Here is a 27,473-nt window from a genome sequence, read left to right as displayed (position 1 = left end):
GAGAAATTAAAAATAATTTTAGCTCAGTATCTGATACTAGTAGTTGAATTTTCAGTAAATTTCTGATGCTTCTGACAGCAAGGAAGATGAAAGAACATAGAAGGAGAATTGATGTATTTATATACTGTGGTGTGATTTTCTCCACTCAGTTAGAAACAAAGGTAAACAGTAGCTTAATAGACACAATTTTTTATTTTTTTTTTAATTGATAGAGCTGTTTTTCACATAGGAGTCCTGAGAGTTTATTGATGAATTTGTGATAACAGATGTGGTTTTTTTTCAGTAAGCCTTTAAAAAAGGTTGATACAAAATTTTTATGTTCTGTCCTTAATTTTTGAATAGTCAATCAAGGCAAATTGCATTTGTAAGCATTACACTGCTGATGTCATGTACTAGTATTTTGTGAGGCCTTTGAGTTTATATTCAAGAATGTCTCAAGTTTAAGATTTGGATGGTAGGTCCCTCTGGTAGGATGACCAAGTGTGTTTATCTTGGAAGGTGTCAGTAGCTTTCTGTATGATTCAGCACTTTATAGGTGAGGGGGGAAAGTGCCCATCACAGGTTACTGATGCTGAATTACATGGATTGAGTGGTAACTTGAGTACGGGCAGATTACGTGTTTTAAAGCTAGGTTGTAGAACAAAGCTTTCCAGGACGAATGGCCTGTTAACTATGAAAAATTACTTGATGTGCCTATTTACCCGACTGTAAACTTGGAAAACATCATTTTGGAGGCAAAAAAATCCTACAGTACTTGAAAGTTTTATGCAGGTGAGTAGAGGGAATTACACTGTGACTCTGTGATTGCTACTGAACCACTGTGTCCAAGCCTGGTGTTGTGTGTGATTCCAGTGGGAAGAGGTGCTAGAGGGGCAATAGGAGAGCCCATGCCATTCCAGACCAGAACCCATTTAGTGTAGCATGTGTTCTCCCACAAGAGCCACACCTGGATGTCTGGGGAAGATTATGACACTACTGTCCTCTTCTGAGCTGCTCATAGTTCATGCATTTAGAGTGCTCTGCCATATGCTTATCTTGCCTCTCCCTGGGCGTATGCAGGTTCCTGCGGTATCTTTTAGTGAAGAGTGACAGGTTTCTGCTGGCTTTGTTAGGTGGCCATGGGTTCTTGTATAAGAAACTGAACTGTCAATCCCTACTCACCATCTCCAAGACTCCTGTGATTTTTGTGTTTCTTTGTTGTTTTCTGGCTGGTTGGTTGGTTTTTTGTGGTGTTTCTTTTTTTTTTGTTTGTTTGTTTTTGGGTTTTTTTTTTTTTTTTTTTGTTCTTTTCTCTTTATAAAATATCCCTCTTCCATAGTTTTCTTTCCAGGCTAAAGATCTTCAGCATTCTTTACGTGCAAGCTGTTTCATGGCTTTGCTTGTCCTTGTTAGCCTTCTCTGGACCTCCAGGATCCAGGATACTGGAACAGGGGGTGTTTTTACTCTTAATTCAGGTTTCTGACTTGGTTTACTGTGAGTTCTGTTCAGCACAGCTCAGGGAAGAAGGAAGATGTTGTAGACTGGAGGAAGTTGTGAGAGACTACTTTGGTTATAATTCTTCTTAAGGGAGAAAAACCCAAGAACCTTATCCTAAATTAACTGTGTAATTGAAATATAGCAAAGAGCTTTGACAGGCTCAGCAGACCAGGACATGGAGAGAAACAAGTGGAGATTAGAAATCAGGGTTACCTTTCTGACAGTGGCACAAATTATTGAGGCAGAAAATTAAAAAGTGGTGTTTCTGTCATGGGGGAAAAAATATCTGTATTTGCTATTTTACAAAGTTACATTCCACTATAGCAATTACTCAAAGTAAGATTGACATCTTGTCAATCAGTGACATCTTGTGATCTATTCTGGAAAGGTCAGATTATGGAATGATAGGCTGGTGTTTAGTTAGCTAAAACTGATCTCACTGCTGAAAGACTCCGGTGTGTTTCCAAGGGCTGCCTGTTTTCCCAAGGTCTGAATTTTCAGAAAGAGTGAGCACTTATGTTTTTAATTATGTTTAAGCTCAGATGCACTTAACATCTCTGAAAAGTGGTCCCAGAGGAAGAGAGGAAGGCTGTGGAGTGATTGGTCCCATAGCCCATGGTGAGGCTGTGACAGGTGTGTGTGTGCAGGAGGTGAAAAGGAAGCATGCCAGGAGAATTAATAAAAAGAGTTGTCATATTTCTGCCAGGGATAATGAAGGGAAATAAGTCTTTGTGGTTAGCAAGTTCGTCACTTCCAGGATCCACTGGCTCATCATGCCTGGGGTAGCCTGGCTTTTCTAGGCTGTGCCAGCTGCCTGCTGAGTCTTGTGCTTGCTGAGCATGGGTGCCCTGTGGAGTTAGTCTTGAGTACCTGCAAGGCATGTGCAGCTCTTCAGAGGCAGTCTTGGTGGTGTATCCTGTGCTGGGATAAAGAGTTGGACTCTAACAAGTCTATCTCTTCCATGTTTCCTGGAGGGCTGTCAAGCAGGCAGATCACATCCTTTGCCTCTTCCCCTACCCAGGCTTCCAGAATCTGCACCCTGAGTGCCTGCAGAGCAGTCCTCTGCAGCACCCACGTGTATCAGCTCTCTCCCAGTGACTCACCGTAGCTCTGTTGGGATTTCTGCCCCCAGGGAATAGGCAGAATATTCTCATTTTAGTTTCAGACATTCTTCTCCAAGACAGGAATATTCATAAGCCAAGTATGTAAAAAGCACAATATAGTGCATTTGAAATTATGTTGCAAATCTTTTGGTCTCCAAGCAGAGGCAGAAGTACTCATTTTTAGGGTGTCTGCATAACTCAGGCATGGTATCCTCGAGGCAGGCTTTCAATTTCTCTTCTCCACCAAGTTCCCATATTGTGCTTGAAAAGCACGGTTGAAAGTTCTGCTCTGAAAAGCAGCACTCTCTTCACGTGCATTTAAATAATAATACAAAGTTAAGCCAGATTTTTTTGCTGGTGTAACGCCCTGGCTCCCAGCTTTCTCTACTGAATTTCCTAATATCTTCTCAGTCTGTTGCAACGTCTCTGTTGCAACTTGTTGGGTCATGCTTGGGATCCAACAATAGCTTGTATAAACTGAGTTGCTCTTTTCTATGGCTTCTGAGGATCTGCATGATGAAGTGATGACAGCAGCACATCAGATGCTGATGTCATCTCCAGACAAAAACAGAGCATGTGTCCTGTATCTTTAGAATCTTTGTGATTTTCATCTCTATTTTTAGCCTCTGACCTTGTAAACACCATTCAGTAGACAGGACAGTACAGGGCTTGATTTTAGGAGACATTGTCCTGGTTGACTTACATGGCATAGCCTTCCTTCCCAGGCAAGCTGTGGTGTGTTCAAGCAGCAAAATAAATGAAGAAAACCAGCATGTGTAGTGTTAACAGTTTTCTGAAATGTCCATATTTTCTCTTGTGATGCCCAAGTTTTCCCTCCCTCAGCCCTACTTTGTTGACAGGTTCTTGAGTACCTAATGTCATGGATAGCCAAAAATTTTATGGTGATACTTTAGTGAAAGCAGACATGTTCCTGAATAGGATTCACAAGTAAAGCTGTCAGACCACAAAGGATCTAAAGCCCCTTCTAGGGGATGAAGTAAATAAAGAGGAAATTTAAGTTCCTTAAATATTTGCAGTTTTTTGTGTAGAAGCTTCAGCATGTGAATATTGCATGAATATCAGTAGTCAAATTTTTATTCAAGTGTGCCTAAAAATGTCTAATAACAGAAGGAGTTACTACCTTTTTTATCAGTTCTTTGAACTGATTTTCATTTTTCCTTGAGACTCTGTATTTTTGGTGATCTCTTTATTCGTTTGGAAGAATTGCTTGGAAAATAATTAGTGGACAATCAGTTTTTATTGAGAATGGAGAAAAGTTGTTCAAGGCATGGCTATTTCAGAGTTATGTGTCTGGATTTGTACTGATCAGGGAATTGCTGTGTTCCTGTGTCAGGAGAAGTCTCACTAATGAAGGAGCACAAGTGTGATTGTGACGGATGACAGCTGCCCTTTTGTTTCAAGTGACTTCAGCAGTAGCGAAGGAGAAAGCCAACTGATAGGATTCAGTAGAGTAAAAAAATGCAGAAATAAGGTGAGGGCTTGTCAGGAGACTGGTGAAAGTGAGAAGCAGAAAGGAAAAACAGATACCTGAATTGGTGAGAAAGTGTAGGGATTTTTTTATTTCTCATTTAACATGGTAGCAGTACACTATCCAAATCTGAGTAGGGAGTGTTTCTGCCTAACTTACTGGTTTCTTCAGGGAGATAGGTCTAATAAGATGGCTAAAAGACCTTTTTAAATGCCTTCCCCCTAACTGCTGCAGCTGGCTGAAGGAGAGGCTGGGTCTCTTTTCTCAGAGGGTACTGCAGCTGAAACACCAGAGTAGGTAGAAGGTGTCCCAAACCGGGAATTGGGCCCCTGTGGTGGTGGGGTTCACCCACACTTGACAGGAGCTGAAAGAAATACTTTTTATTTAAAACTAGTAATTTTAATGTGAATGCCGTTCAGTTCATCACTTTGAGAGTCATGAGCAAAGCCAGAAAGATGTTTTAAATCACAATTACATCATTCGGTGCACAAATTTGCACATAGCAGAATTGCTGAAAGTTATTAAAATGTCAGGGTGGAAGGCAGGACTGGAAAAAATTATTCAGATAAACTGATTTGTCTTCCCCCTTTATCGTCCCAAGTAGGTCTTTCATATTCTTGAGATCTCTGTGTGTAGAATCACTAAAGTGATACTTACTGTATTCCATCTCTGTCACCATAATTGGTATCAGACCTCATTCATTGATAAGGAAGCTACCCCAGGAAGCTTTGTTTGCTTAATTTCTTATCAATACCCTGACTGGGTTACTCTGAGGGATAACTGTTCTCCCGCAAATTTATTGTGTTTCAGATTCTTTCAAGCTGCCTGTAGGTTTTCACTCCTTTGTCCTGGTTCTTGGCTGGACTAGAGTAACATAATTGTATTGCTTCTAACAAATCTGTAATTGAAATGTGGGACTGGAATGTCCTGAAACAGCAGTGACATACTGAGCAGCATGGAAAAATTATTAGTATGTGCTGTGGGAAAATGACTAGTATCATACATGTTTAAGGAAACCCTCTTTTCTGTCACCATCACATATTATTGGTTTTTTCATAGCTTTAAACCTGTGTTTGGTTTTACTTCCTCCAGCTCAAAAAGGATGTAGTAGGAGAAGAAAAGCTAGCAAGAAGGGCAGCCTTTGTGATCAGAGAAACAGGAGAGTCCAAAGTATCGCAGTATTAGTCAGGTGGAAAAAGTTAAGTAACTGAGAAAAGATGCTGGAAATCTGTGACATCATGAGTGGCATGCAGAAGGTGAATAATGACTATTTATTTGTTCACCCTAATATAGCATTATTAGGATGTTCAGTGCAGTATGAGGTACAAGAAGGGAAGCACTGCTTTATGAGCACATGTTAGCGTGGGGTTCGTTGGCATAGAAGTGGTGTGGAGCTCCTGAAAGAGCAGAACAGCTCAGTGAATGGTGTTACTCTGGGAAATCTGTGATTTTGGGGCTAATCAGGGGAAAGATTTCCCTACTGACATGTGGCCTAAATCTTTGGTAAGACAGAAATTAATGAGTAAAGTGGATTTTTGCACCAAATGTGCCAGTGTCTCTGTCCTCTCAGGCTACTGAGTTTGTTTGCCAGGTGTGGAAGGTGGTCAGTCCTTTATCCCCTATTTCCTTGGGCATTCCTGCCAGCAGTGCCAGACATGAGGCTGGCGGTGGCTCGGGACCTGCCTGGCGGGTTCAGCTGGCACTGCCAGCGCTGCCACACCTCACACTCATTTGGGCTGGGCAGCAGTGCTGCTGATGGCATCATCCTGCAGAGGGGATGGCCCGTGCTCCATGTGGGCAGCCCAGGAGACTCCTGGTGCTCCTTGACCTAGTCTATCTACTTACAGAGCTATTTACACAGTTGCAGAGGTGTAATTCTCCTATCATGCGTCAAGGTCTTCTGGGTGATAAACTGATTGAACTCTTTATCATACTCCTTCCATAGCTGGTTTCCAAATTACTCTTAGGTAACTCTTTTTTGTAAGGTTTCCTGTAACACTGCTAAATGAAATGTCAAGAGTCTGCTAGGAAACTGAGATACAAATATATCATTATGGGCAGAAAAATTCCCATTCTAGACCTGTCTGTTTTCAGTAAGCCTGTATTTTCTTGCCTGTTCTCACTTGGCATTCTTCTTCTCACTGCTTATTATTTTACTATTTTTACATAGTTCTCAATTTACAAGTTTCCCAAAACCACTGAGAGGTTCAGTCCACCCACTCTGCCTTTTGCCTAAAAATGCACTGTGATCAAATTTGCATTAACACCTAGTCACTTCTCATGGGTGTGCAATCCCATCTCCAGCGTACATGCAGTGCAGGAAAATTTGGGAGTTAGAACCGTGAGTCATTTCACCACTAAGCAAGTGTTCAAGTTCAAAAAGTAGCCAAAGGCTGTTGTTTAAAGCCTGTGGAGCTCTTCATCTAGTTGAGACTGAAAGAAATGTGGTTCCTGAGGCTGCCATCATGCCTGCGTGTGCTCTGGGTGCCTCTGTGGCTATACAAGAGCTTCCTGCCTTCAGATCATGTCAGAAAATGTTTAGCTTCTTGGAGGAGAAATGGGAAAAGATAAGGGGAACTGGAAAGACAGTATTCTGTGTTTTTAAGTATTTTAAGTGTGCTGCTTTGGCAGGCTTGGCAGTCACTCTGCTGTAAACCGTTCATCTCGAGCATGATTTTGTGACCTTGGCTTCACCACGTGAGCAGTATGTGGGCTTAGCAGTTCCTGTCAGGTTTAATAGATTCATTGCAATTTTTTCTTCTGAAGGTCTGAAATCTTTAATTCATTATTTTAAATCTTTATATGCACAATTAAAAACATAGGCTAGTTAAAAATTCACACTATTCAAATAATTAGGATGTTGTTTTGAATTGCCCAAACCTGTCTAGTAGTTAGGCATAATGTATGGACAGTGTTTTCAATCCTTTGTTGCTGGGATAGAAAAAAAAAAAAAAAGGGAGCAGTAGGGGGTAGAAGAAAAAAGTATCCAAACACAAAATGTCAGATTTTGGTTTCAGGAGGCAAATAAATTCACAGACTGTGACTGCTTCTTTTAGGCTGCAGCTAAACAGACTATACAGCATGTATTCTTGCACATAGGTGTGAAAGAAAATTGCCTAATTGTTCAACTTATTTAGGACTTATTACCACGGTATTTTGTTTAATCTTAACTCAGCTTGCCTTTCAAACTTCTCTTTTTCTTGTCCTGCAGTAGACATTTTCAACTATGTGTGCATACTTAGTTCTCTGTTGTACCACTCTGTTGTACTAAGCAAACAGGTTCACAGTCCTGTCAGCCAAGAACTAGAGCATACTATATGTCTCCTGTGAATACAGTATATATAGGTTATGTAAATGTTATACAGGTTATACAGCCTTTTCCTGGATAGTATTTCTTCATCTCCAGACTTAGCAGACAATGCAGTTAGGAGGACCTGGAAAATACTGGTATTTCACAGGGGGAGACAGAGGTGTCCTACCTCCCAGGTAGGAAGCTGCAGGGGAGAGAATTGTCTGTATTGCTATTTCATGGTCTTTTTGTGCCACAGTGGCATAGTGGTGGCTGTTGTGCTCAGCTCTCCATTTTTAAACATAAAGCTTTGGAACAAAAAAAAGTTCAGCTCATAGCAAATATTATAAGCTCTTCAGAGAAACTGCTTTTAATGCATATCATTATTTCTCCCATCTACATGCAGACTTGAACTTTTTCCCATTCAGCAGGTGCAAAATCTCTCTCTCTCTCTCTCCACATCTCTCTGGCCTACTTTATTTTTATTCCCACCCCTCCAGGGTCTTACTGGTGCATGTCTAGTTAGTGTGAGATTATTGCTCTTAACTGTTTCCTACCTTGAGTACTGTTTCAGAGATAAGTAATGGTAAAATATCTGAAAACTTGTCTACTTTATTCAGCTAAACCAAGTCTAGCTGAAAGATCTACCTTTTTTGTCTAGCTCCAGGGAAAGGTCACAAAAAGTTCTGGTAGTTTGCCTACATGTGTGGTACGTAGTTGTAATTATAGTTATCCTGGACTAGTTGAAGTGGTTTCTCCTAATAGCACAAAACAGTGTGAACTCAGTAGCTGGCAGGGTTTCTTCAGGCAGGATTGTGCTATATTGGCAGTTTTATGCAATTAATGGATAAAGAAAACATCCAGTATTTGTCAGATTTTTTTGTTTGTTATGTTGTCATTATGTTTCTGATGGTTTAATACTCTGCCCTGCTGATGCTGCCATCACCTGTTTTTCCACACACTTTTACTTTGATCAGCAGAAGGTGTTGTGACAATGGTGAAAACACAAATGGCCAGAAAAAACACAGTAAGAGAGCTAATTAAAAAAGTTTCAATGCGGGTGTCCAGTCTCAGAGGTGAAGTGTCTGAGATGATTGATTGATGCTGTCAGGGAAAAAACAGCATCATCCTGATTCTCCTGTTCCTCCCGCTGTCCTTCATGCCATGGTACACTGTGTGCGTGTACTTAAACTGTGTTTGGTTTCTACACACTTTCTGCCTCTGTTGCCTTATTGTAGTGTCGCTAATGCACTTCTCATGACTGCATCCCTGACAGGTGGTGGGTGGGATATGCCAGCAGTAACATCTGGATGCATGTCCAGGGCTCTTGTGAGTCTCTTCTGTCTGAGGGACACTGAGCACACTGAGGCAGCCCCACAGCATTTGTCTTGCTGTGGGCATGGGCCAGCAGAAGGCTCAGGTGCAGCACACGGGGCCCCTCCTTGTTTCTTGTGTACATTACAGTGTGGCAGGCAAGTCCTCGCCCTTCCTTTTACTATCTGCCTCTTGCTCTCTGGAAATAGCAAAGGTTGCAGCAAAGCCTGAATGCAAGCCAGAAACTCTGTGCTGCCATTTCCAGTCCTTTCCTCCCTGATCTTCCAGAGCTGCCGGCTTGGACCACAGGAGGAGTCCACCCTGGACAGCGTGTCCCTGCTCCTGGTCCTGGCTGCTGGTTTTGCTGGGCCCAGCCTTGCCTTGTCTTCTTGTCTTTCCCCGCTTCATCCAGGCGGCAGCATCCTGCCAGAGGCAGTGGGACCTTTCTGAGGGCTTGGGGGCAGTCAGGCAGGGAGAGCCATGAATTGCCTCCTGGCACCCCATCCCCACTCCTGGAGCTGGGGCTGCATGCTGCCCTCGCTCCCCCCAGGTATGTGGGTCTGGGCTCTGGGTTTGGAGGGGAGCCCAGTGGGGCTGGGGCTGGCTGGGCAGCTCCATCCTCCCTGAGCCTTGGCTTTACTCACCCACTGCTGTTGTAAGAACTGGAAATCTCTACCCTGCTCTGGTAGAGAGTTCTGGTGCTGAAAAGTCACATGTGCCTTTTGGGTCCTGCAAGGGTTTGGGTTCTGCAGCTGTAGTGAGTTCTGTGTATTGCAGCTGATAAAAAAACTGTTCTGCACAACCTTTCTGCTTTCTCATGCCGGACTGTATACATGTATGCTTTGCAGGACTCTTGGCACACTTTTACCTTCAGAGATTAAAGGAGTGTTTAAACATATTGTACTTGTAAAGTGGTGACTAACCAGTATTTGTTGTGGTTGTACCAAGGCAGTAGATGTGAGTATATTCACCTGGCAGTACAAAGTGCTTGTATCCAGAGCTGAACTGTGTAGAAATCACCAAGAAATCATGGGAGCAGTTGTATATTGCTATGGTATCATATATACATTACTCCAGCAGAGTTCCTGAATGATTACTAAACCTTACTTCATGAAGGTTTCTTGCTTTACAATTTAATCTTAAGGCCCAATAGGCATTTTAATGTGTCCTCTTGTTCTTCTTCTTCACAGCTGCAATTTGCACATGCTGTAGTTTTCTTTCAAAATATGCTGAAAGATAAACATCTTGACAGTCAATTACTTGATTTTTTTTTTCTCTTTAGATGACAATCAAAACAAAAGCAATGAAAAGAAAGAGAAGAAGATGGTTTCTCAGAAGCCCCATGGTACCATAGAATATATAGTAAGTGCTGGTGTGTGGTGTGTTCATGTCTGCCTTTTGAAGGTGGAGCTGTTGAGGTTGAGAGGGGGCAGCAGCACAAAACTGTGAGCACCAATTCTTTCTCAGTTTGCACTTATCTCAGTAGGGATTGCTTCTATTGATACCATTGAAATAACACCATATGGGGTGTTATTATATGGGGTCACATCCTGAATCTCTGCTCAGCCCAGGATCCCTGCCTCTTGCAGCTGCCAGTTCCATTTTTACTTCTGCATTACGGCTCTCTAATAGAGCAGTGGTTTTGTTATTCTGAAAAATACTCCCATTCTGCAGTGTTGCTTAAGTCACCAAGCAGTTGACCTGGGCTGGATGAGATCTGTTTCTCTAAGCTGGAGCAGGGCAGCAGCATGCTAGCTCTGCTCTGTCTGTGTGAGCCCTCAGGTCCCTAAGTGCATTCCACTCTACCACACAGAGCCTCTGTGGGAGGTATTGTCCCAGCTGGGAACTGCACAAATGCCTGACATGCTGTGGTTGCTGGAGGTGTAGTGAACTTTGCAGTGTATGACCTTCCCCCCCGTGCTAGACCAGTTGTAAATACAGATGTGCTGCTTTAAAGTTTTAAGAGAAAAAGAGAGGGACATCTGTAACACCTCTACATTTTTTTACTGTATATTGTGAAAGAATATTTCTATCCTTTTTTTTGATACTGGCTTATCACCTAAGCTGTTAAATAGATGTCTATCAAGTCTATCCCTGCAAACAGTCTGTTAAATGAGTTTAGTTCATGTGTGGTGCTGTGTTCAGTATGGTATCTTTGTCATTAACTCTTTCTTCAGGCTGGAAATCAGGACACCATAAACAGCATAGCATTAAAGTTCAACGTCACCCCAAACAAGCTTGTGGAGCTCAATAAGCTTTTCACACAGACAATTGTGCCAGGCCAGGTAAATCTTTTATTTATCTGGGTTTTTTTTTTAAATACCTGAAACGTAATTATTTACTATGTATTAAGAAGTTTTTTACTACTTACATGTCTCTTTTCGGTACTTGGATACAAGGATAATGGGCACTAATTTAAAGCCCTCCCTCAAAGTGAAACTCAGTAGATTATTACTTGGAATTGGTGTGATGGGAAAGCTTTGTAATTGCCATATCTGACTTGCTATTTATGTACTGTCACTAAAGCCTAAAAAGCCTAAAAGACTCTGAAGCTCAAGAAGATAATACAGCTGTTGCAAGGGCGTTGGATTATTGGGAAGTCTGGATGAATGCAGTCTATAATGCATTAAGGAATTAGAGAGAGACAGAAATTGAAATGTCTTTGTGCCTTTAATTTGGGTATGAGTCAGTCTCCTGTAAGATGAGAAATAAATGGAGAGAGACTTTTTAGGAGGGTCCTAAATCCTAAAATTTCCAGGACTGGAAATGCAAGTGTGGAGATTAACACTTGGTTATTAAAGAGCAGATCTCTACTTCTGCTTCACAGCCATGCAGAGGTTGAAGTGTCTTGATTTGCAGATGAAACTGAAACAGAAAGATAGTGTGACTTGCCTAAGAACACCCAGCAGACAAAAGCTGGAATAAGGAAATTGTTTCATTTTTCTGAATGTTTTTAAGGTGTACATTGCAGATATGAGTGATCAGTATTGTGTTGTCTTTCTAATACAACTCATTTAATAACCTTTTAAAGCATTTGCATCACTGTTTTGAAATGCCTTTTTGTATTTAGATTCTCTTTGTGCCAGATACAAGTGCTGGGAGGCTGTCTTCTAGTCCTGGTGCTCCTGTTTCTCCTTCATCATCAGATGCTGAATATGATAAACTCCCTGTAAGTCAAACATACTTCACTGGTCTTAAACTCTCAAAATATTTTCTGATCTTGAAGCTGAGAATCAGGGCTGTGTAGATAGGTGTTTTTTGAGGTTATGGGCCTTGTGTGTAGTGTCTTGCATTAAATTAGTTTGCTGTACTACAGAATTTACCATTGTCTTAAAAATATTCCAAATGAAGGAATTCAGAGTGTGGAAATCCATTACAAGTTCAGTTGGGCCCTAAGTCTATCAAAACTACTAAAAATAGTGTAGTGCATAATCTTCAAAGAATAGAAAGCTAAATATGAAAAATTATTTAGTGTTTCCTAGTGGAGATTTTTATGCTGCTCTGTAGTCCAGAGCCTTGATCCTGTGCTGGCATCCTTGAACAGGGAGTCTGTTAGTTTAGCCTGAGCAGTCAGTTTCTTTCTAGTTAAATTGTGGTGGTACCCATATACAGATTTGTCTTTAGACAAGACTGCTGGATTTAATCTTTCTGAAAGGTCTTGGCATAGCTGATCTTTCATTTTCTTTAGAAGGTGATTTGCCATGATGATTTTTAGATAGTACCTTTAGGCAGTTTAGCTGCCTTTAACTTCTTTAACATCTGCTGAGATGAAAGTAATTAGTCGTTTCAAATGCATCACTAGTCAAAAGTGGAGAGAAGCTTGGAGTAAATAATTCTGTTTAACCTTGCCCCTATGCCATCTGCATAGGGGAATCACACCAGTGCTCTGTGAGCAGAGGTCTTCAGTGTAGATGATGTGTCAGGGTAGGCCCTCTCCCTACTGAGAGTGTGTAATTGAATTTTAGTGAGTTGACCTGCCTTGGTGTTTTTTAATTTCTTGCCTGTTATTTGTATGGAGTTTCTTGTAAGGTTACAAGGGTGGGTTTGTTGGTTTTTTTGGTTTGTTTTTTTTTTTTTCAATACAGGACACTGTAAGAGGTCTACATATATACCTACATTCATGATTGTTGCTTTTCTTCCTTATGCAAACAGAAAATAATTGTTTGAACCTGGCCTTGTAGTTTTCAAAAATCTAGAAGTATATGATTCTGGTTCTGTTGCTCTGCACTGAACTTTTTCTTTTCTAAGGATGCTGATTTGGCAAGAAAGGCTTTCAAACCAGTGGAGAGAGTCCTGTCCTCTACTTCAGAAGAGGATGAGCCTGTGGTTGTCAAATTTTTAAAAATGAATTGTCGTTACTTCACAGATGGTAAGGTAAGTGGAACCTGATTTTTGGGCATTGTTTGAGATTCTCTTTGGATAAGTGAGGGATGAATACTGGGGGAGTCAAATGTTCCTAATGTTTTTAAAGAATGTAAAACGTATGTTGGCTTTATCTCTTACTGTTGTGTTTGTTGGTACTGTGATAATATGCTGTATACTTTAGTTCTTTTGCTTCTGTGTTGCTAGATACACAGAGAGAACTGCACTTCAGAGTTATGACATATCAGGATTAGTTGTCCATGTCCATCAAATTGAGCAACAGCTTTATAAAATGAGTACATGCCAATCTATTTCATTTATGATATGAAGATAAATTTTAACTGTTTCCAGAGCAGTGTTTCCAGATATTTTTATGTTGCTTCTGCACTTGCTAATGAATGTTGTGCAGCCTAATAAAAGGAAAAATATTGCATTATACAATCTTTTCTTTCTGTTTCTTGTAACATAGGCCAGGACTGCAATCCTAAATTACAGCAAGTGTTTTAGAAGCACAGAGCTTGGGTAGTGTTTTAGCCCTTTTCTCAAGGTTGCAAGACACTGTCTTCCTGAGCTGCCTACTTTGACATATCTGTCCTTGTTGACTCTGGTTTCAGTTAGCTGTCTGCGTGTTTGGGTTTTCAAGTTCTCTGGAATTTATAACACTGAAGATGCTAATCATTGTAGTTACAACATTTTTTCCCCTGAGTCCTGATTTTTGTAAGATGGATGTGTTTACATTTAGGGTTTCTAGCTTCTTTTTGCATTGAGTGGATGTAGACTCTATTTATCAACTCTGCAGTTTTACAATCTGCATTTTGTAGAATGTAATAGAGACTTGATGTCTGGCATGTAAATTAGGGCAGTGCTGTCACTTGCTCTGTGATGCTTGTTAGGTGCAGGGGATACAGATTGCCAATTTTATGGCTGCAGGGTGGAAAAAGTAATTTTCAGCCAGAGCAATCAAAAATTAGATGGCTTCTTTGCCAGTGTAGCTGAAATCCCTTGTTGCCTGGCTTCCTGCAGTGACTGGGTGGGAAGTACGTCCTACTGATGTATTCTATTCTGACTTCTGGGAGAAGCCTCTGCACTTGTTTTCATTCTGTCATCCAAACACAAACCAAGCTTAAGGAGCGAGTCACACAGGAGAAGTGAATGGGAAATACAAACAGACTTCTCTTTATAAAGGAGCAGGCATTCATGTGCTCATTTGCCAGTGCCAAGCCATCAGCTCAATATCTTAACTGCTTTAAAAAAAAGCCCCACAGACCAAGCTTTTGGTCTTTTACCTGTGTATTTATGAGCCTTCCTTGGCTTGCCTTGCAGATGACCTCATATAATTAATAGTACCTGCAGTGTGGGCCATTCCAGTTGATCTCTGTCTCTCATTTGTCAGATGTCATGATTTACAGATTCCTAGTTAGTCTGGTGAATTTTGTAGTTCATCTGGAGGAGAGGGTGCAGAAGTGAGACAGTGGCAATCTTCTTTTTAAACCTTGGAAGATGGTCAGTTGCCATGGATTGATGCTGAATAATGGCTGATCCAGCAGAATTTTATCAAATCCATTGCTAGAGCACATTTTGAAGAATTAAATGAGTCCTCTGCAGCTGTGCAGAATATGCTTGGACCAATCATAGGAGCTGTTTTTAGGTTGGGAAGAAGCTTTCTCATACCAGAGCCCTGTATGGAGAGGCTTTTTGTATGTACCTCTGGGAGAGCAGATCAATCAGGCTCTGATGTTAGCCTGGCATAGTAACCTGGATGTTTCCATGAGTAAAACTGCATGCAAGTGTGATGGTTGCATGTAAATTCATGGATCAAATGAAAGTAGCTGCATCTAGAATAAAATGCCAGTAGATTAAAAAAAAAGAAATCCTCTAATCTGTTTTGTTTGAGATTGGTTAAAAATCATATTTTTAGCTTGTAGCAGTCAGCACTGAAATTTGAATAGTTCATATGTTCTTCCTTATCAGCCAGGAACTTGGACGTTAGTAAGATTTTTTTTTTTTTTTCTCCTTAAAATGTCTGACTTGATGCAATTGAAAAGCAAAGTATTTTGCTAGCAAACACTGCATGACACAGTATAAAGAGGCAGGAAAGTCATTTTGCTTTTGAGGATAGTAGCCTAAAATCCAACACCCAATGATAAGTCCATTACATGTGATGTGTTGACTCTTTCTTCTCCTGTTTTAGGGCGTCGTTGGAGGAGTCATGATAGTCACTCCAAACAATATCATGTTTGACCCACATAAGTCTGATCCTCTGGTAATTGAGAATGGCTGTGAAGAGTATGGGCTCATCTGCCCCATGGAGGAGGTTGTCTCTATAGCTCTCTACAATGACATCTCTCACATGAAGATTAAAGATGCATTGCCATCGTAAGGAGTGTTCTTCCCTGAACTTACGTTTGCAGATTTTCAGTAAGGGTCATGGAAAAGGCGGGTGGAATGGGGGAATGGAGGGGGGAAGAGTTTTAGTGCTGGTGAAGGAATGATTCACTCGTGTTGTTCTTCAGAACAGCAACTCTCTCTTTAGAACACTAAAGTGGCATTAAACACAAGTGGGTCACAAATGTGAGAACCCAAGTGCAAAGGAGTACAAACCAGTAATCAATAAAAGCATTTGTAATATGCCACAGCTGGGCTCTGATACTGACGTGTCTCTAGGGCTCTTTCAGTGGATGTGAAGAGGTTTGGATTTTGACCATTATTGTGTTACCAGGACAGTTCTCAGAGGAGTATTTGAAACTTTTGAAGGTTACACCACCATAGCTACCATCTTCACTACTTACAGAAACACCAGACTGTGGAATACTTGTATCTCAGAACCAGAAATACATTGATAGTTATAATCTATAATACATTATAGACTTTCTGGGGTGGGCTGCTTTCATTTATGCACAGACCAGGCACTGCTTATCTATTTGTTCTAAGCAGGATTTTGTTCTTACAGGCAATACCTGTTTGAACAGTGAAATTCACTGAATTCCTCATTTCAAGAAAAACTTTCCAGATACTACTTCTTAGTAATTTTTAAGCAATGAGGATCTTGTTTTCTACTTCTCCTCAGAGTTTTAGCAGTAACAAAGAGCGGAAGTTTTATGCTGATACGTTTATTTGGAATTTTTAATTTTGAAGCATTTTATGATTGTCCTGCTTTAAAAAGAAATATTTGGGGAAGCCTGCATTCAAAACAGTATGTTTGAATAATGGAGACAAATAGAAGAAGAAATCTACTTACTGTGTTGCCTGTTACTGTACCACAGTAAACGTGTTCAAACAGGATACAACTTATCTCTGATTTTTTTTTCCTCAAAAATACATTTGTACTGACTAGGGAAGCATGGATGGTTGTAGATGTTGACTCATTGTCAGGTGTGGGAAATTACAATATTAATAGGATTTGAATTGAATTCCAGCAGCTAAATACATGTCCTGTGCTTTTTTGTTATGGAACTTCTGATGACTTCCACATTCTTATTACATGTTACATTTCTTTATCCATGTGGCATATTCTGCCAAGTGATTTACTCATTTTATTTTGGTATTACACTTTCAGCATTTTTCTCCATTCTCTTTAAAGTCACTTATTTCCAGTACTGTATGTTTATTTTGAAGAAAGTTATTTTTCGACAAGTTTCATGGTTTAAATTAAGTTGATGTTTAGTTTTTATTTTCATTTTTTTCCATTTCCATTTTGCTTTTAACATCGTATGTACACCCATCATTTCCCCTGACAGTGACATACCAAAGGATCTTTGTCCTCTGTACAGGCCAGGAGAATGGGAAGACCTGTCCTCTGAGAAAGATATCAATCCTTTCAGCAAGTTCAAATCCCTTAGCAGGGAAAAGAGGCAGCAGAATGGGGATGCATCTGTTGCTCTGGGTGCCAAACAGATTAAGCCTTCAGATAAGGAAAAGTCTGCGGATTTTGAAGTTCTTCAGTCATCAGAGAGTACAAGCTCAATCAAATCAAAGTCTCTGGAGTTTCCCAACAACGTCACTGCCACTGACCATTTGGAAAAGTTTGATGCAGATGCATGTACCAAGGACCCTTCCAGGGGGAAAAATGCTTCAGATACCAAAACCAAAGAAAAATCCCTTCTAGGAAAAGGAGAGGATGAGTTCACTGACTTGGAAAAGACATCATCTCATATGGATAGAGGGTTGGACAGGAAAATCTCAGTAATGGAAGGCTTGCTGGCTGACCCCAGGGACTTGGGGAGAACTAAGCAGCAGGTAACCAAACCTACTACAGAAGTCCAGGAGCACTTGACAGTTGATTCCTTGGAAAAAAAGGACAGTGTTGAACCTAAAGCTGACTTAGACTTAGAGCTGTGTGAAAAGCAAGATGTTATTCCAGAAGTAAACAAATGTGTCAGTACCCCGACAGGTAAGGTGGAGACTGAATTGGACACTAAGAAAGAGCTAGAGAAAGATAAACTTATTGAATTTTACCTCAATAAAGATGGAAATGGGTCTCAGTCATCTGAAGACTTACACAAGGCTGAAATCCAGAAAGGTGAAAACAATAAAGCAATTGGCATAGACCTTACACTTAGCTGTTCAAAGTCCCAAGCTAATGAAGTCCATACAGTTAAAAGTATGGAGCTTGATTCCTGCTGTGTTGAAAGGAAAGCACCTTCATTAGAAATCAACTCAGCAGCAGCAGAGGAAAAGGATCTGAAAGAGTCTGTGGACTCTTCATTAGTACCAGCTGTAGACAAGACCTGTCAAGAAACACAGTTAGACAATCAATCAGAAATCAGACTGTGGCTGCTGCAGAAAATTCAAGTGCCAATTGAAGGTAGGTCTCTGGTTATGCTTGTTTCCTCTGAGACTTGGACAGCATTATGACGGTAACCTTTGAATTGACAGCCTTCTCTAAATTTCTTCTTTCTGTAATACCTGGTATCTTTTTTACTCCTTGTGCATTTCAATTTTATATTACCTGCTGTCTTCAAATTCTCTAAGCTTGTAGTTTGATAAGTAGTTTGTGTGCTTTTTCCACATTCTGTGATCATTGCTTATACAATCTTTACTTCTGTTTGCTGCCTTTAAGAAGCATAGTGAAATGTCGTCCAGTTTGAGTATTGGCAGGGACACTTCATGGCCTAGGAACTGTCACTCTGTATTGGTAATCACTGTTGGCTCATTGAAGTCTGTCAGTTTTGTTTCTGATAGTATCCAAGGTAGCAGAGCATTGCTGTGAAATGGGGCACTGAAGTATTCTTGACAATATTTGCGTGTCTGGTGTCTCTCATGCTATGGAAACCCTTAAAGAAGTGATAAATAGGAATACATCTATAGTCCTACTGAATTATCAGTTTTCTCCTGATTGATTACTGCATTATCAGAAATAATTCAGGCTGTTCCAGGAAAGCACATACCCAAATGAAATCTCTGTTCAGAGCATGTGCACACATATTACCATTTCTGTGGCAGCCCAGTGCCTCTAAGCAGTAGTCTGTCCTGGAGCGTTGATGCTCCTCTCTGGGTAATTTAATGAACCAGTGGACATACCCTTGAGTCAAAGCAGGTGGTGAGGGATGATTAAAGTGGAAGTCTCTATTTTAAGAATGTTGTTCTTAAAATGATTTTTCCTTTTTCTTTTCATAAGGGTTTCTGCTGGTGGTATTTGGCTGTACATGTACTGCTAAAACAAAGAAGGCAACTTCAGTGTGACTGAAGCTGCAGTTTAATAAGCAAGTTTTTTTATCACACTAGCAATTAAAGGAGGCTAAACTGCTTCTAGGCTTGGCCTTGTCTTGTGCAGATAAAAGGTGCTTGTATGGCTGTGTGACTGACAGAGTTGAGAAACTGATTGGGCTTTTTGTGTGTGTGCGTGTGTGTGTGCATGCAGGATTGCCCTTCAGCCTGGACAGGTTTTCTGGACCCTAACACATCCCCTTTATTTGCCTGCTTCATGTTGCAGGCAGCACTCAGCCTGGTCATTTTACCTATTTCCTTACAGGGCTGTTCTGTACACTGCTGAGGGGGAGACAGGCAGTGACAAAATGGGAATAAATGGCCTCAGTTTAGGATGAACGTGGTTTTACTAAACTAGCTGTGCTGTTGAAGTCAGGTATAATTCTTTGTATGGTGCCTCTGAGTATTCCTTTGCACAGGATTGTTAATCTTTGTCACAGTGTTTTATCAGCTGCGGCATTTGTACTTTCCTGTAAGCTGACTGTTTCTTTTGTGTCTTGTTCAGATATGCTTCCTTCAAAAGAGGAGAAGAGCAAGACTCCTCCAATGTTTCTGTGCATTAAAGTAGGCAAGCCCATGAGAAAGTCCTTTGTGTCTCAGAGCACAACCATGTCTCAACAGTACAGTAAAAAGATAAAGCAACCAGAGTACTGGTTTGCTGTTCCTCGGGAAAGGTAAGCTGCAATCCTGTCAGCACAAAAATGTCTCTGTTACTTATTAAATGTGAAGTGCTTTCTAGAGGTGAATCTCACATTACCTACATGGTCCAAGTTGTGAACTGCAGCAGGAATGCTGAGGGGTGCCCTCATTTCATTGCATGCCAGTGAAATAAAGCAATGTTTGTTGGTGGTCTAATATGGCTCTCAGTGGGAAGGAAAAAGGGCTCAGATGCCACTTGAAGATGGACAGAGGGATATATGTGCAGCTAACATATGATAAAAGAGCTGGGAGATGATCAGGGTTTCAGTTGTAGTCTCGGAAGTGGGGGAAAGGGGAGCAGTGCCTGGAGGGGGATGGAATCTACTGAGGTGTCAGTGCTAAAAAAAATAAGTATTTCACATGAGCAAAGGGAATCATATGGGAAAAGGAGACACTCCTAACTAAACAGGGTGAGGATTCCTGTCTTTTGTCCCATTAAAAATAGTCCCTTTGCAGTAAAATTGAGGAACACAAATGTTTTCCTTTAAGTATGTATTAATGCATAAATAGTACTCTAGAAAAAAGCAAACCAACAAACTAGAGAAGTGGAGGTCTTGATTTTCCACATAAATCACCCAAGAATTTTCACTGGCTGTGAAGAATCAAATATGTGATTATTTTGTTGACAGAAGGCAACTAGAGCAATTCTCTGGTCTCTTGATGAACCAAAATCAGTGATTCTGGTAAATTAGATGCCAGGAAGGAGGAATCTGAACTTGTGATCCATCTCAGAGATGTCTCTTTCAGATGCAGTCAATTTTTTCAAAATAATTTTTACTTAATAATTTTAATTTCAAATGTGTATTGTGTGTTGATTTAAGTGTTTATATTTTTTGTGGTTTGAAAAGGAGTCTTTTGATTGTCTGTAAAGTTCCAAGACAGCAACTTCCACACTACTTTCTGGAGGAGAGGGAGAGTTTAATCCAGCTGGAATGTGGTCCTTGGGAGAGTAGGTGGATAGCTTTTGATTTGCTTGCTATCTGTGAATCCCAGTCCTTGGGACTCATCAGGGATTGCAAAAGGGTGGGTTCAGAAAATTCTGGGTTGAAGTTTGAGTAAATACTTCAGGGAGCTGTAGTGATGCTGTAATACAACACAAGGTCAGTTAGTGCTTTGGGGATAGTGCAGCTAACAGTGAATAAAGCTGCTGAGCTGCCTGAGTTCGTCTCTAATCACTGCTGTGTGTAACAGGTAAATCTATCAAGCTTCTAACCACAGACTTGGAAAACAGCTTTTCTGCTTGTCCTTTTATGAGCAGGAACTTTCTGAATGGTGAGCAGAACTAATCCCTTTGTAAACTGAAGTGCTGACAACTGGTTTGTCCTTCAGTTTTTATAATGAGAAAAAAGTAACTTCTGCAATGAGCTGCTGCAGCAGCCCCTGGCCATGCTGGCTGACATTCCAGATATTTGATGTCAGGGCTGCCATTTGGATCTTGATCAAAAGTAGTGGTGAATAACTGGTTGTAAGTTTGGGTCTTTCTAGTGCTATTCATGCCTGTTCTAACACCCCAGAATTGCATGACAGATCAACTTGGAGCAGAAATTCAATGTGAGACCCATTCCTTTGTATTAATGCCAGGTATGTCTTTGCCTCTTGAACAAGATGGTGTTTCCTCCAAGCTCTTGGATGCTTTCCCAAAGCAAAACACAACACTTCCTACCTTCTGGGGATATTCTTGAATCAGTATTGTGTAGAATATAAACATAGTGTTGCATCTTGGGAGTGCCATGAACAGTAGATTGTTTGCAATAGCTTTGCCATGTATTTTAGACAAAATATGAGATAGTTCACCAAGTCTAAAACTACTTGGAATGCAATTTATATTCATGTGTGAACATATCAAGAATAACACTCATCTTGTTGGCCACAAAGTAGCATAAATAAAACACCTTCTCCAGTCCAGTCACAGTAGCTTGTGCAGCATCTTAATGTTTTGTAGTAATTAAAAAAAAAATAAAAAACAAAGCAAATAAAAAAAAAACTGTCCAGTTTTGGAGTGAGATGGTGAAAAAATTGGTCTGCATTTCTATATTTAGTGTAAGTTAAATATTCCTCTGATTTGCTTTTAGTTACATTTTTTCCATGGTCATAGTGTTTGCTGTTAAAACAGCTTCTGTCATCAGTTGTGAAAATGGCTCCCAATTTCAGCCTGTTCCCATAGCCCACAGCTCCCAGCAGAGCTGCTCTTCCATGTGCAGGCTGCTGCTGCTTTCTGGGCCCAGTACTTATATATTTATTTTTTTGTTGGAAGCCTCTGGAAACTTTATTAATTTAGAAAGAAGACTTTTAGGCTGATATTCTTTATAAAGGCACTGAATCTTCTGTCTCATTTGCTGTAGGTGTTCTCTCTCCATGCATGGTTTCCCAGGTGCCACGTGTGTCCCAGCACACGTCGGCCCATGACCAACATGGTGTGGCTGAGTTAATCAGTGACTGCAGCGCTGCTTTGGGCTGCCTGCTTGGTCACAGCAGTGCTCACCTCAGCACACAGAGGGGGTGCTGGGCATCTTGAGTTCCTTATATACAGATTACTCAGCCTAGGGCAGCTTCTGGCCAGGTTCAGCTGAGCAGAGGTGCACCCATGCTTTTGGTCACAAATAGCGACTGACTGTTTTGCTGGGAAGTTTTGCAATGGGTATAGCTTACAGTATTAGAGGGTAAGTCTGTGTGTGCTCTTACCATATGGATTTATGTTTAAATGGTATGTAGGTTTCCTACCCCAGTGAATTTTGAGTAGCAGCTCAGTAATTAGGTCACACATTTCCTGAAGACCTTTTACAAGAAAATGCCTTGCACTGAGACACAGATAGTAATGCAGAATTTCTTTGCTTGTAAGTAATAGCATTGACTGGTTCCTCATTCAAGAGGTAAATCTGTTTAATTTTCCACAGTGTAAATTCTGCAAACATGTTTATTTTATGAATGTACAGTTTGCACTGAAGTTGATGTAAATGACACTGCACTGAGATTGTGCTGCTCAGAGGGCATCCACTTTTTTGCTAGATTTAGAATCCTTTTGAATTAGCCTTTTATAAGGAGAATACTCCTAGACTCCTGATAATAAGATATCAAGCTGTACAGAGGAAATTTATGAAAACCTGTTTGTATCTATAGTTTAATGTCTTATAATGAGGACTCACAGAAGTCTCTATAAGCTCATAAAAGCATATGAGGGCTTACAATACCTCAGTGCTCAAGATTTGGGAAGAATCATCATTTAGTCAAGGACATTTATAACAAAGTTATGGGATACTTCTGGATTAATGTCTTTCTTTGTGTGAGGAACAGTGCTTGGACTTAGAGCCTTTGGATTATTTTCTTTCTGGAGTTACTAACTTCAGGTTTCTATAGTTGTCTCTTTCCAAGTACTTTGTTTTATTGGTGTCTCTCTTTTAGTGCATGATACACTCATAAGCATGTGATCACCAAAACAGCTATTGAGTTCTAGGATAAATTTTCTCACAGCTGTCTAGTTGACCGTAAGAAAGTTCCTCAAGAAGTGGCCTTTCAATTTAAAAATTGGTTCAAATGTTTTACATTTGGTAGCTTGGAAATACCACTGTAGCATAATGTTAGAATTTTATTAGCAGATCATCCCTTTTCAGAATGACATCACCTCTGTAATCACCTATTTCTATTTTATGCTGCTGCTTTTTAAATCTAGACTGTCTGGATTTATCAACTGTCCATTGCAGAGGAAAACTTAGTTATGTACTGCTTAAATAAACTGAGCATATACAAGTCCATGGGGCCTGACAGGAAACATTCTGAGTATATTGAGGAAGTTGGTTGATGTTATTACAAAGCTGCTTTCTATCATCTTTTGAAAGGTTGTGTTCAGGGGGAGTATTCCTTAATAATTGGAAAGACAAATGCTGCAACCATTGTCAGAAAAATCAAGGAAGTATCTGTGGGAGCACAGGGCAGTCAGCTTCACCTCAGTCCTTGGGAAGCAAGTCCTTACAGACACCATTTCCAAGCACACAGAGGGAAAGAAGTGATCAGGATCAGCTGTCATATATTTACCAAGGGCAAATTGCTTTTCTACTGAACAAATAACTTTTCTGTTTGAGATTGCTGGCTCCTTGAGCAAGGAGAGAGCAAGGAATTGATACCGTCACATTACTAAGGGTTTCAACACAATCTTCCATGGTATCCTTGTAGCCAAAGTGGAAAGATATGACCTGGACAGTCATGTTACAGGTGGTTGTAAAATTGACTGGACCATTGGGCTCAAAGGTAGTTGGTGGCTGGTCTGAGTGGCAGTGAGGTACAAGTGGTATTCTTGGGGACTGAGACTGCTTAATGCCTTCACTGGTGGCATGGACATTGAGACAGAACACATCTCTGTCATTTTGGGGAATGATACAAAATTTGGAGAGTGCTCATAATCAGAGGGCAGGGCTGCTATTCAGAGGGGCCTCAACACATCAGGCTGACAGAAACATCAGGAAGTTCAGAAAAGGCAAATGGAAAAGTTGTGCACCTGGGATGGAGCAGTTCCTGCAGCAGTAGGTGGGAAAAGGCAGCCTGGGAGTAGCTCTGCTGAAAAGGAGTTGGGGAAGTTGAGAACAAACTCAACATGTCAGTGGTGTGTCCTTGCAGTAACGAAGGCTTCACTTCTTGCTGACTCAAGTAAGGAAGTACAGCCAAACAATTTACATAGCCATTAATCCCCTCTTCCTTTTAGGCACTTGGTTAAAAAATGGAGGGGAGGGGACAAGAAACAGAAAATGTAGGATGGCACCAGACCCTTCTCAGATCATGTGCTGCATGCTTCAGAGGAAATGGTGATGAGATAAAAGAGAAAAAAACCCAGAAGACAGGCTATGCATGGAGAACTTTTGGAATCACTGTTGGAGATTTTCCAACTCAAATAGACAAGAATGTGCAACCTCCTCTAAACTGGAACTTAGCCCTGCTATAAGCAGGAGCTGGCCTAGATGATTTCCAGAGATGGCTTAAAACATAAATACATTCTGTGATTCTGAGATACAAGTGTGCTGCTCTCCTTCATCCACCTGCACAAACGTGCTTTCAAACTGATCTTACCCAGACAGCAGAAATCACTACTTCTATTGCCCTTTCTTAGGGATTTGTAGGAATTAAGTAGCTGGCTTTCCAGAGTAGGACTACTGTATATAAAATACACAGTGCTCAGGTCAGTTGTCTCTTTCAATTAAAGCTCAAATTAATTAGCAAAGAGCTAATCAGACTGCTTTCTCTGAAACCTCTGTGAGCAATGCTAATTTATTCCTTTCTCATTATTTCCATGATGAAGCAAAGTAAATTCTTTATTCTTTTTGTAGACTCACTTGAAAAAATCTGGAATTATACTAGTGACTAACAAATTGTAACAGTGCTGAGAGGGTATTTTAAGATTTGTGCATACATATAAATCCAAATAACTTGAAATATGGTGGGGGAAGGGAGGGATGTCTATATTTCTAAAAGGTTTTTTCTGTTTTCTGTTGATCTAAGAGTTGCTGGATGTAACTTTCTAGTGAAAAGCTGGCAAAAGATCTGATGTCGTAGGCACTTACTATCTTTCTATCTGCCCTCTTTACTGTGGGTCTGATTTTTTTCTTGGCAATTCAGCTTCTTGTATAGTGGATCCACTGTTGTATTCCTGTTTGAAATTGTACGTGTTCGTTTTAACTTAATACATAAATTCCTTCTTCAGAAATTGTTTTGTGGTTTGCTATGGAAGTTGTCAAGGAATATCTTTTTAAAGACAGTGGCTGAGAGCTGACTACATTTATGGAAGAGCGTGTGCTGCTGGTACTATATCATTAGCAAAGCTGTCAGTAACAGCTTATTTTCATAATGCTAAGAGAATGAAGATTGTTTTGTGGCTAGCCTCTATAACTTTTAAAGTTATAGAGGCTAAAACAGTAGTGTAGATTTCACTGGTGATCTCATTGCTTGTTTCATTGCTGGAAATCAAACTAAATGGATAAAGTGAATGTTTTACAGAGTTAACTTTAGTGACTATGACCTAATATCAATCAATTTGACTTCTTAATATGAATTGTGTGGGATTGGACAAGCCATATTGCTTTACCATGATTTTTTGGCTTTCATATAGCAAAGGGAGGAGGAAAATACAAGCAGAGAAACCTTGAAGTGGTTCAGGCTGCCAGGTGGAGGGAGAGCTGTTGCCTTGTGTGGTATGGGAGGGAGGAGGTACATGGGTATCCCGTTTGTGTAGTTGTCCCTGCTTTGGCATTGGACAAAACCTCTGTGCTACATGACAGTGTTGGGTTCATGGACCACTGAGCAATGGTTGTCTCCTCTTCTTCTCTTAACAGGGTGGATCACTTGTACACATTTTTTGTTCAGTGGTCACCAGAAATATATGGGAAAGATGCCAAAGAGCAAGGTTTTGTTGTGGTAGAAAAGGAGGAGCTTGACATGATTGACAACTTCTTTAGTGAGCCCACTACTAAAAGCTGGGAGGTGAGTGCCTTCTGCCTTTATATGAAGCATGTGTGTATCAAGTGTGCATCCTCTGCTAAGAATCTCAGCAGTTGTTCTTTAGAGGATTTTATGGTGTTTCCTTAAGGCTTGTATCTGTCTCACAAATGTATTCATATTCCTTCAGTCTTCATTTCTTCTCTCCCTAGAAAGAGCAGGTAAGCAACTGGGAGCTCTCTGGTGTGCAACCAGGAGAAGTGTAAATATTCTGACCATGTGATATTAGTCTTTTGCAAAGCTATACAGGCATATGTGGTCAGCATTGCTAAATTCCTGATGTATTTATATGCTACAGATAAATTCTTCGAAATGTATATATGCATGTAAACATCAACACAGACTCCTATGTGCTGGTTGAAGTAGATTGGTGTATGCTTCTTGGGTGCACACAGCAGTTCTGTTTGAATATTGGGTGTAAGTGGGATAAGTTTATCATTGGACTTTGGCTTTTTCATGTGTGGTCTTCTGCAATCTGTTCTAACCACTTGGCATGCCTATGCTTGTTATCTCCTTCTTCTGCATACAAAGCCTAGTTTCTAAGGGAAATAAGCTTACAGACAGTTTTAAAAAACATATTTCTCAATGCTCAAACACTTTCTGTGCTAAGAATATAGGATAAATGAAACAGACACACAAATTCCAAAGAGGGAAATATCTTTATGGTGATTTAAAAAGTTATCTGATTATTCATCTTAAACATAAACTTTTTTTCTTTAAATTCTACTACCCTCTCTTTTTTTGTTTGTTTGTTTGAGCATTTTGATCTTCACAGTATGTTCTGTTGAAAAATGGAGCTTGGAAGTGGGACCTGTCATTTAAAATGTAGCAACCTATATTCCCAAGGAACTAATATTTTTACAGTTTTGTAAATGTTAGTGCTTTGTGAGCTGAAATATAAAAAAACCCACCTTCCTTGTTTTGCTTAGAGCTGAGTGCAGTAAGACATTGCTCTAGATTTTACTGTGCAGTTATTTGCCTGCCATTTTCATAAACCACTTCATAAACCATTTTCATAAATGAAGGAGAGTCAGTGATCTAAATACAGATGTAGGAGAGATCTGGCCACACTGGGAGCTTGTCTCTCATTGTTTTTTTTAGATATTTATTGAAAGGAAGAAAAGCTGAAAACTGCTTTCAAAGGTGTGTCTGTTTTATTTGTAATATATTCCAGCTTCACAAATTTAAAGTAGGTTTGCCAGGAAATCGCTATTGAATAAAGTCCAAATTTGGGCATGATGACTGAGAAATGATGAGAGTGAAAGTTTCACTCTCCCTTGCGGGGAAACAGAAACTCTAATTGTAGAGGAGCATATAAGCAGTTTTACCACAGCATGCCTTAGCCAGTAGCTCTCTGTCACTCTTGGGGCTCAGAACTCTTGCCACTAGAGCAAGGGGTAGAGTAGTGAGTACTGAAAATAAACTGCTAGATGATGAAACAGAGACAAATGCCTTTGAATATTCGAATTATTTACTGTGCCAGACCAGACCAGGAGGAACCTTTCGTAGAGGTATGTCAAATTATTTCCCATCTGAACAGTGTGAATCTGATGATGGA

General features: G+C 40.3%; 1 protein-coding gene across 10 annotated transcripts in view; it reads left to right on the top strand.

Annotated features, from left to right (window-relative positions):
• NCOA7 (nuclear receptor coactivator 7) overlaps positions 1 to 27,473 on the top strand; it is a 78,398-nt gene that overhangs the window by 44,161 nt on the left and 6,764 nt on the right. For 7 of the 10 annotated variants that reach the window (XM_030235671.2, XM_050973040.1, XM_050973045.1 and 4 more), the window contains 8 exons: positions 9,954 to 10,033; positions 10,849 to 10,956; positions 11,742 to 11,840; positions 12,920 to 13,045; positions 15,225 to 15,409; positions 16,771 to 17,837; positions 19,245 to 19,413; positions 25,753 to 25,900. In XM_030235671.2, the coding sequence (XP_030091531.1) occupies positions 9,954 to 10,033; positions 10,849 to 10,956; positions 11,742 to 11,840; positions 12,920 to 13,045; positions 15,225 to 15,409; positions 16,771 to 17,837; positions 19,245 to 19,413; positions 25,753 to 25,900 (1,982 nt within the window). Of the gene's footprint in view, positions 1 to 9,953; positions 10,034 to 10,848; positions 10,957 to 11,741; positions 11,841 to 12,919; positions 13,046 to 15,224; positions 15,410 to 16,770; positions 17,838 to 19,244; positions 19,414 to 25,752; positions 25,901 to 26,941; positions 27,427 to 27,473 lie in introns of those variants that run through there. The other 3 variants (XM_030235672.2, XM_030235673.2, XM_009092453.4) reach the window with 3 other exon arrangements.

Source organism: Serinus canaria, chromosome 3 (assembly GCF_022539315.1).
Source record: "Serinus canaria isolate serCan28SL12 chromosome 3, serCan2020, whole genome shotgun sequence".
Lineage (NCBI taxonomy): Eukaryota > Metazoa > Chordata > Aves > Passeriformes > Fringillidae > Serinus > Serinus canaria.
The sequence above is the reverse complement of the archived record's forward strand: the minus strand, read 5'-3'. Positions and strand labels throughout refer to the sequence as shown.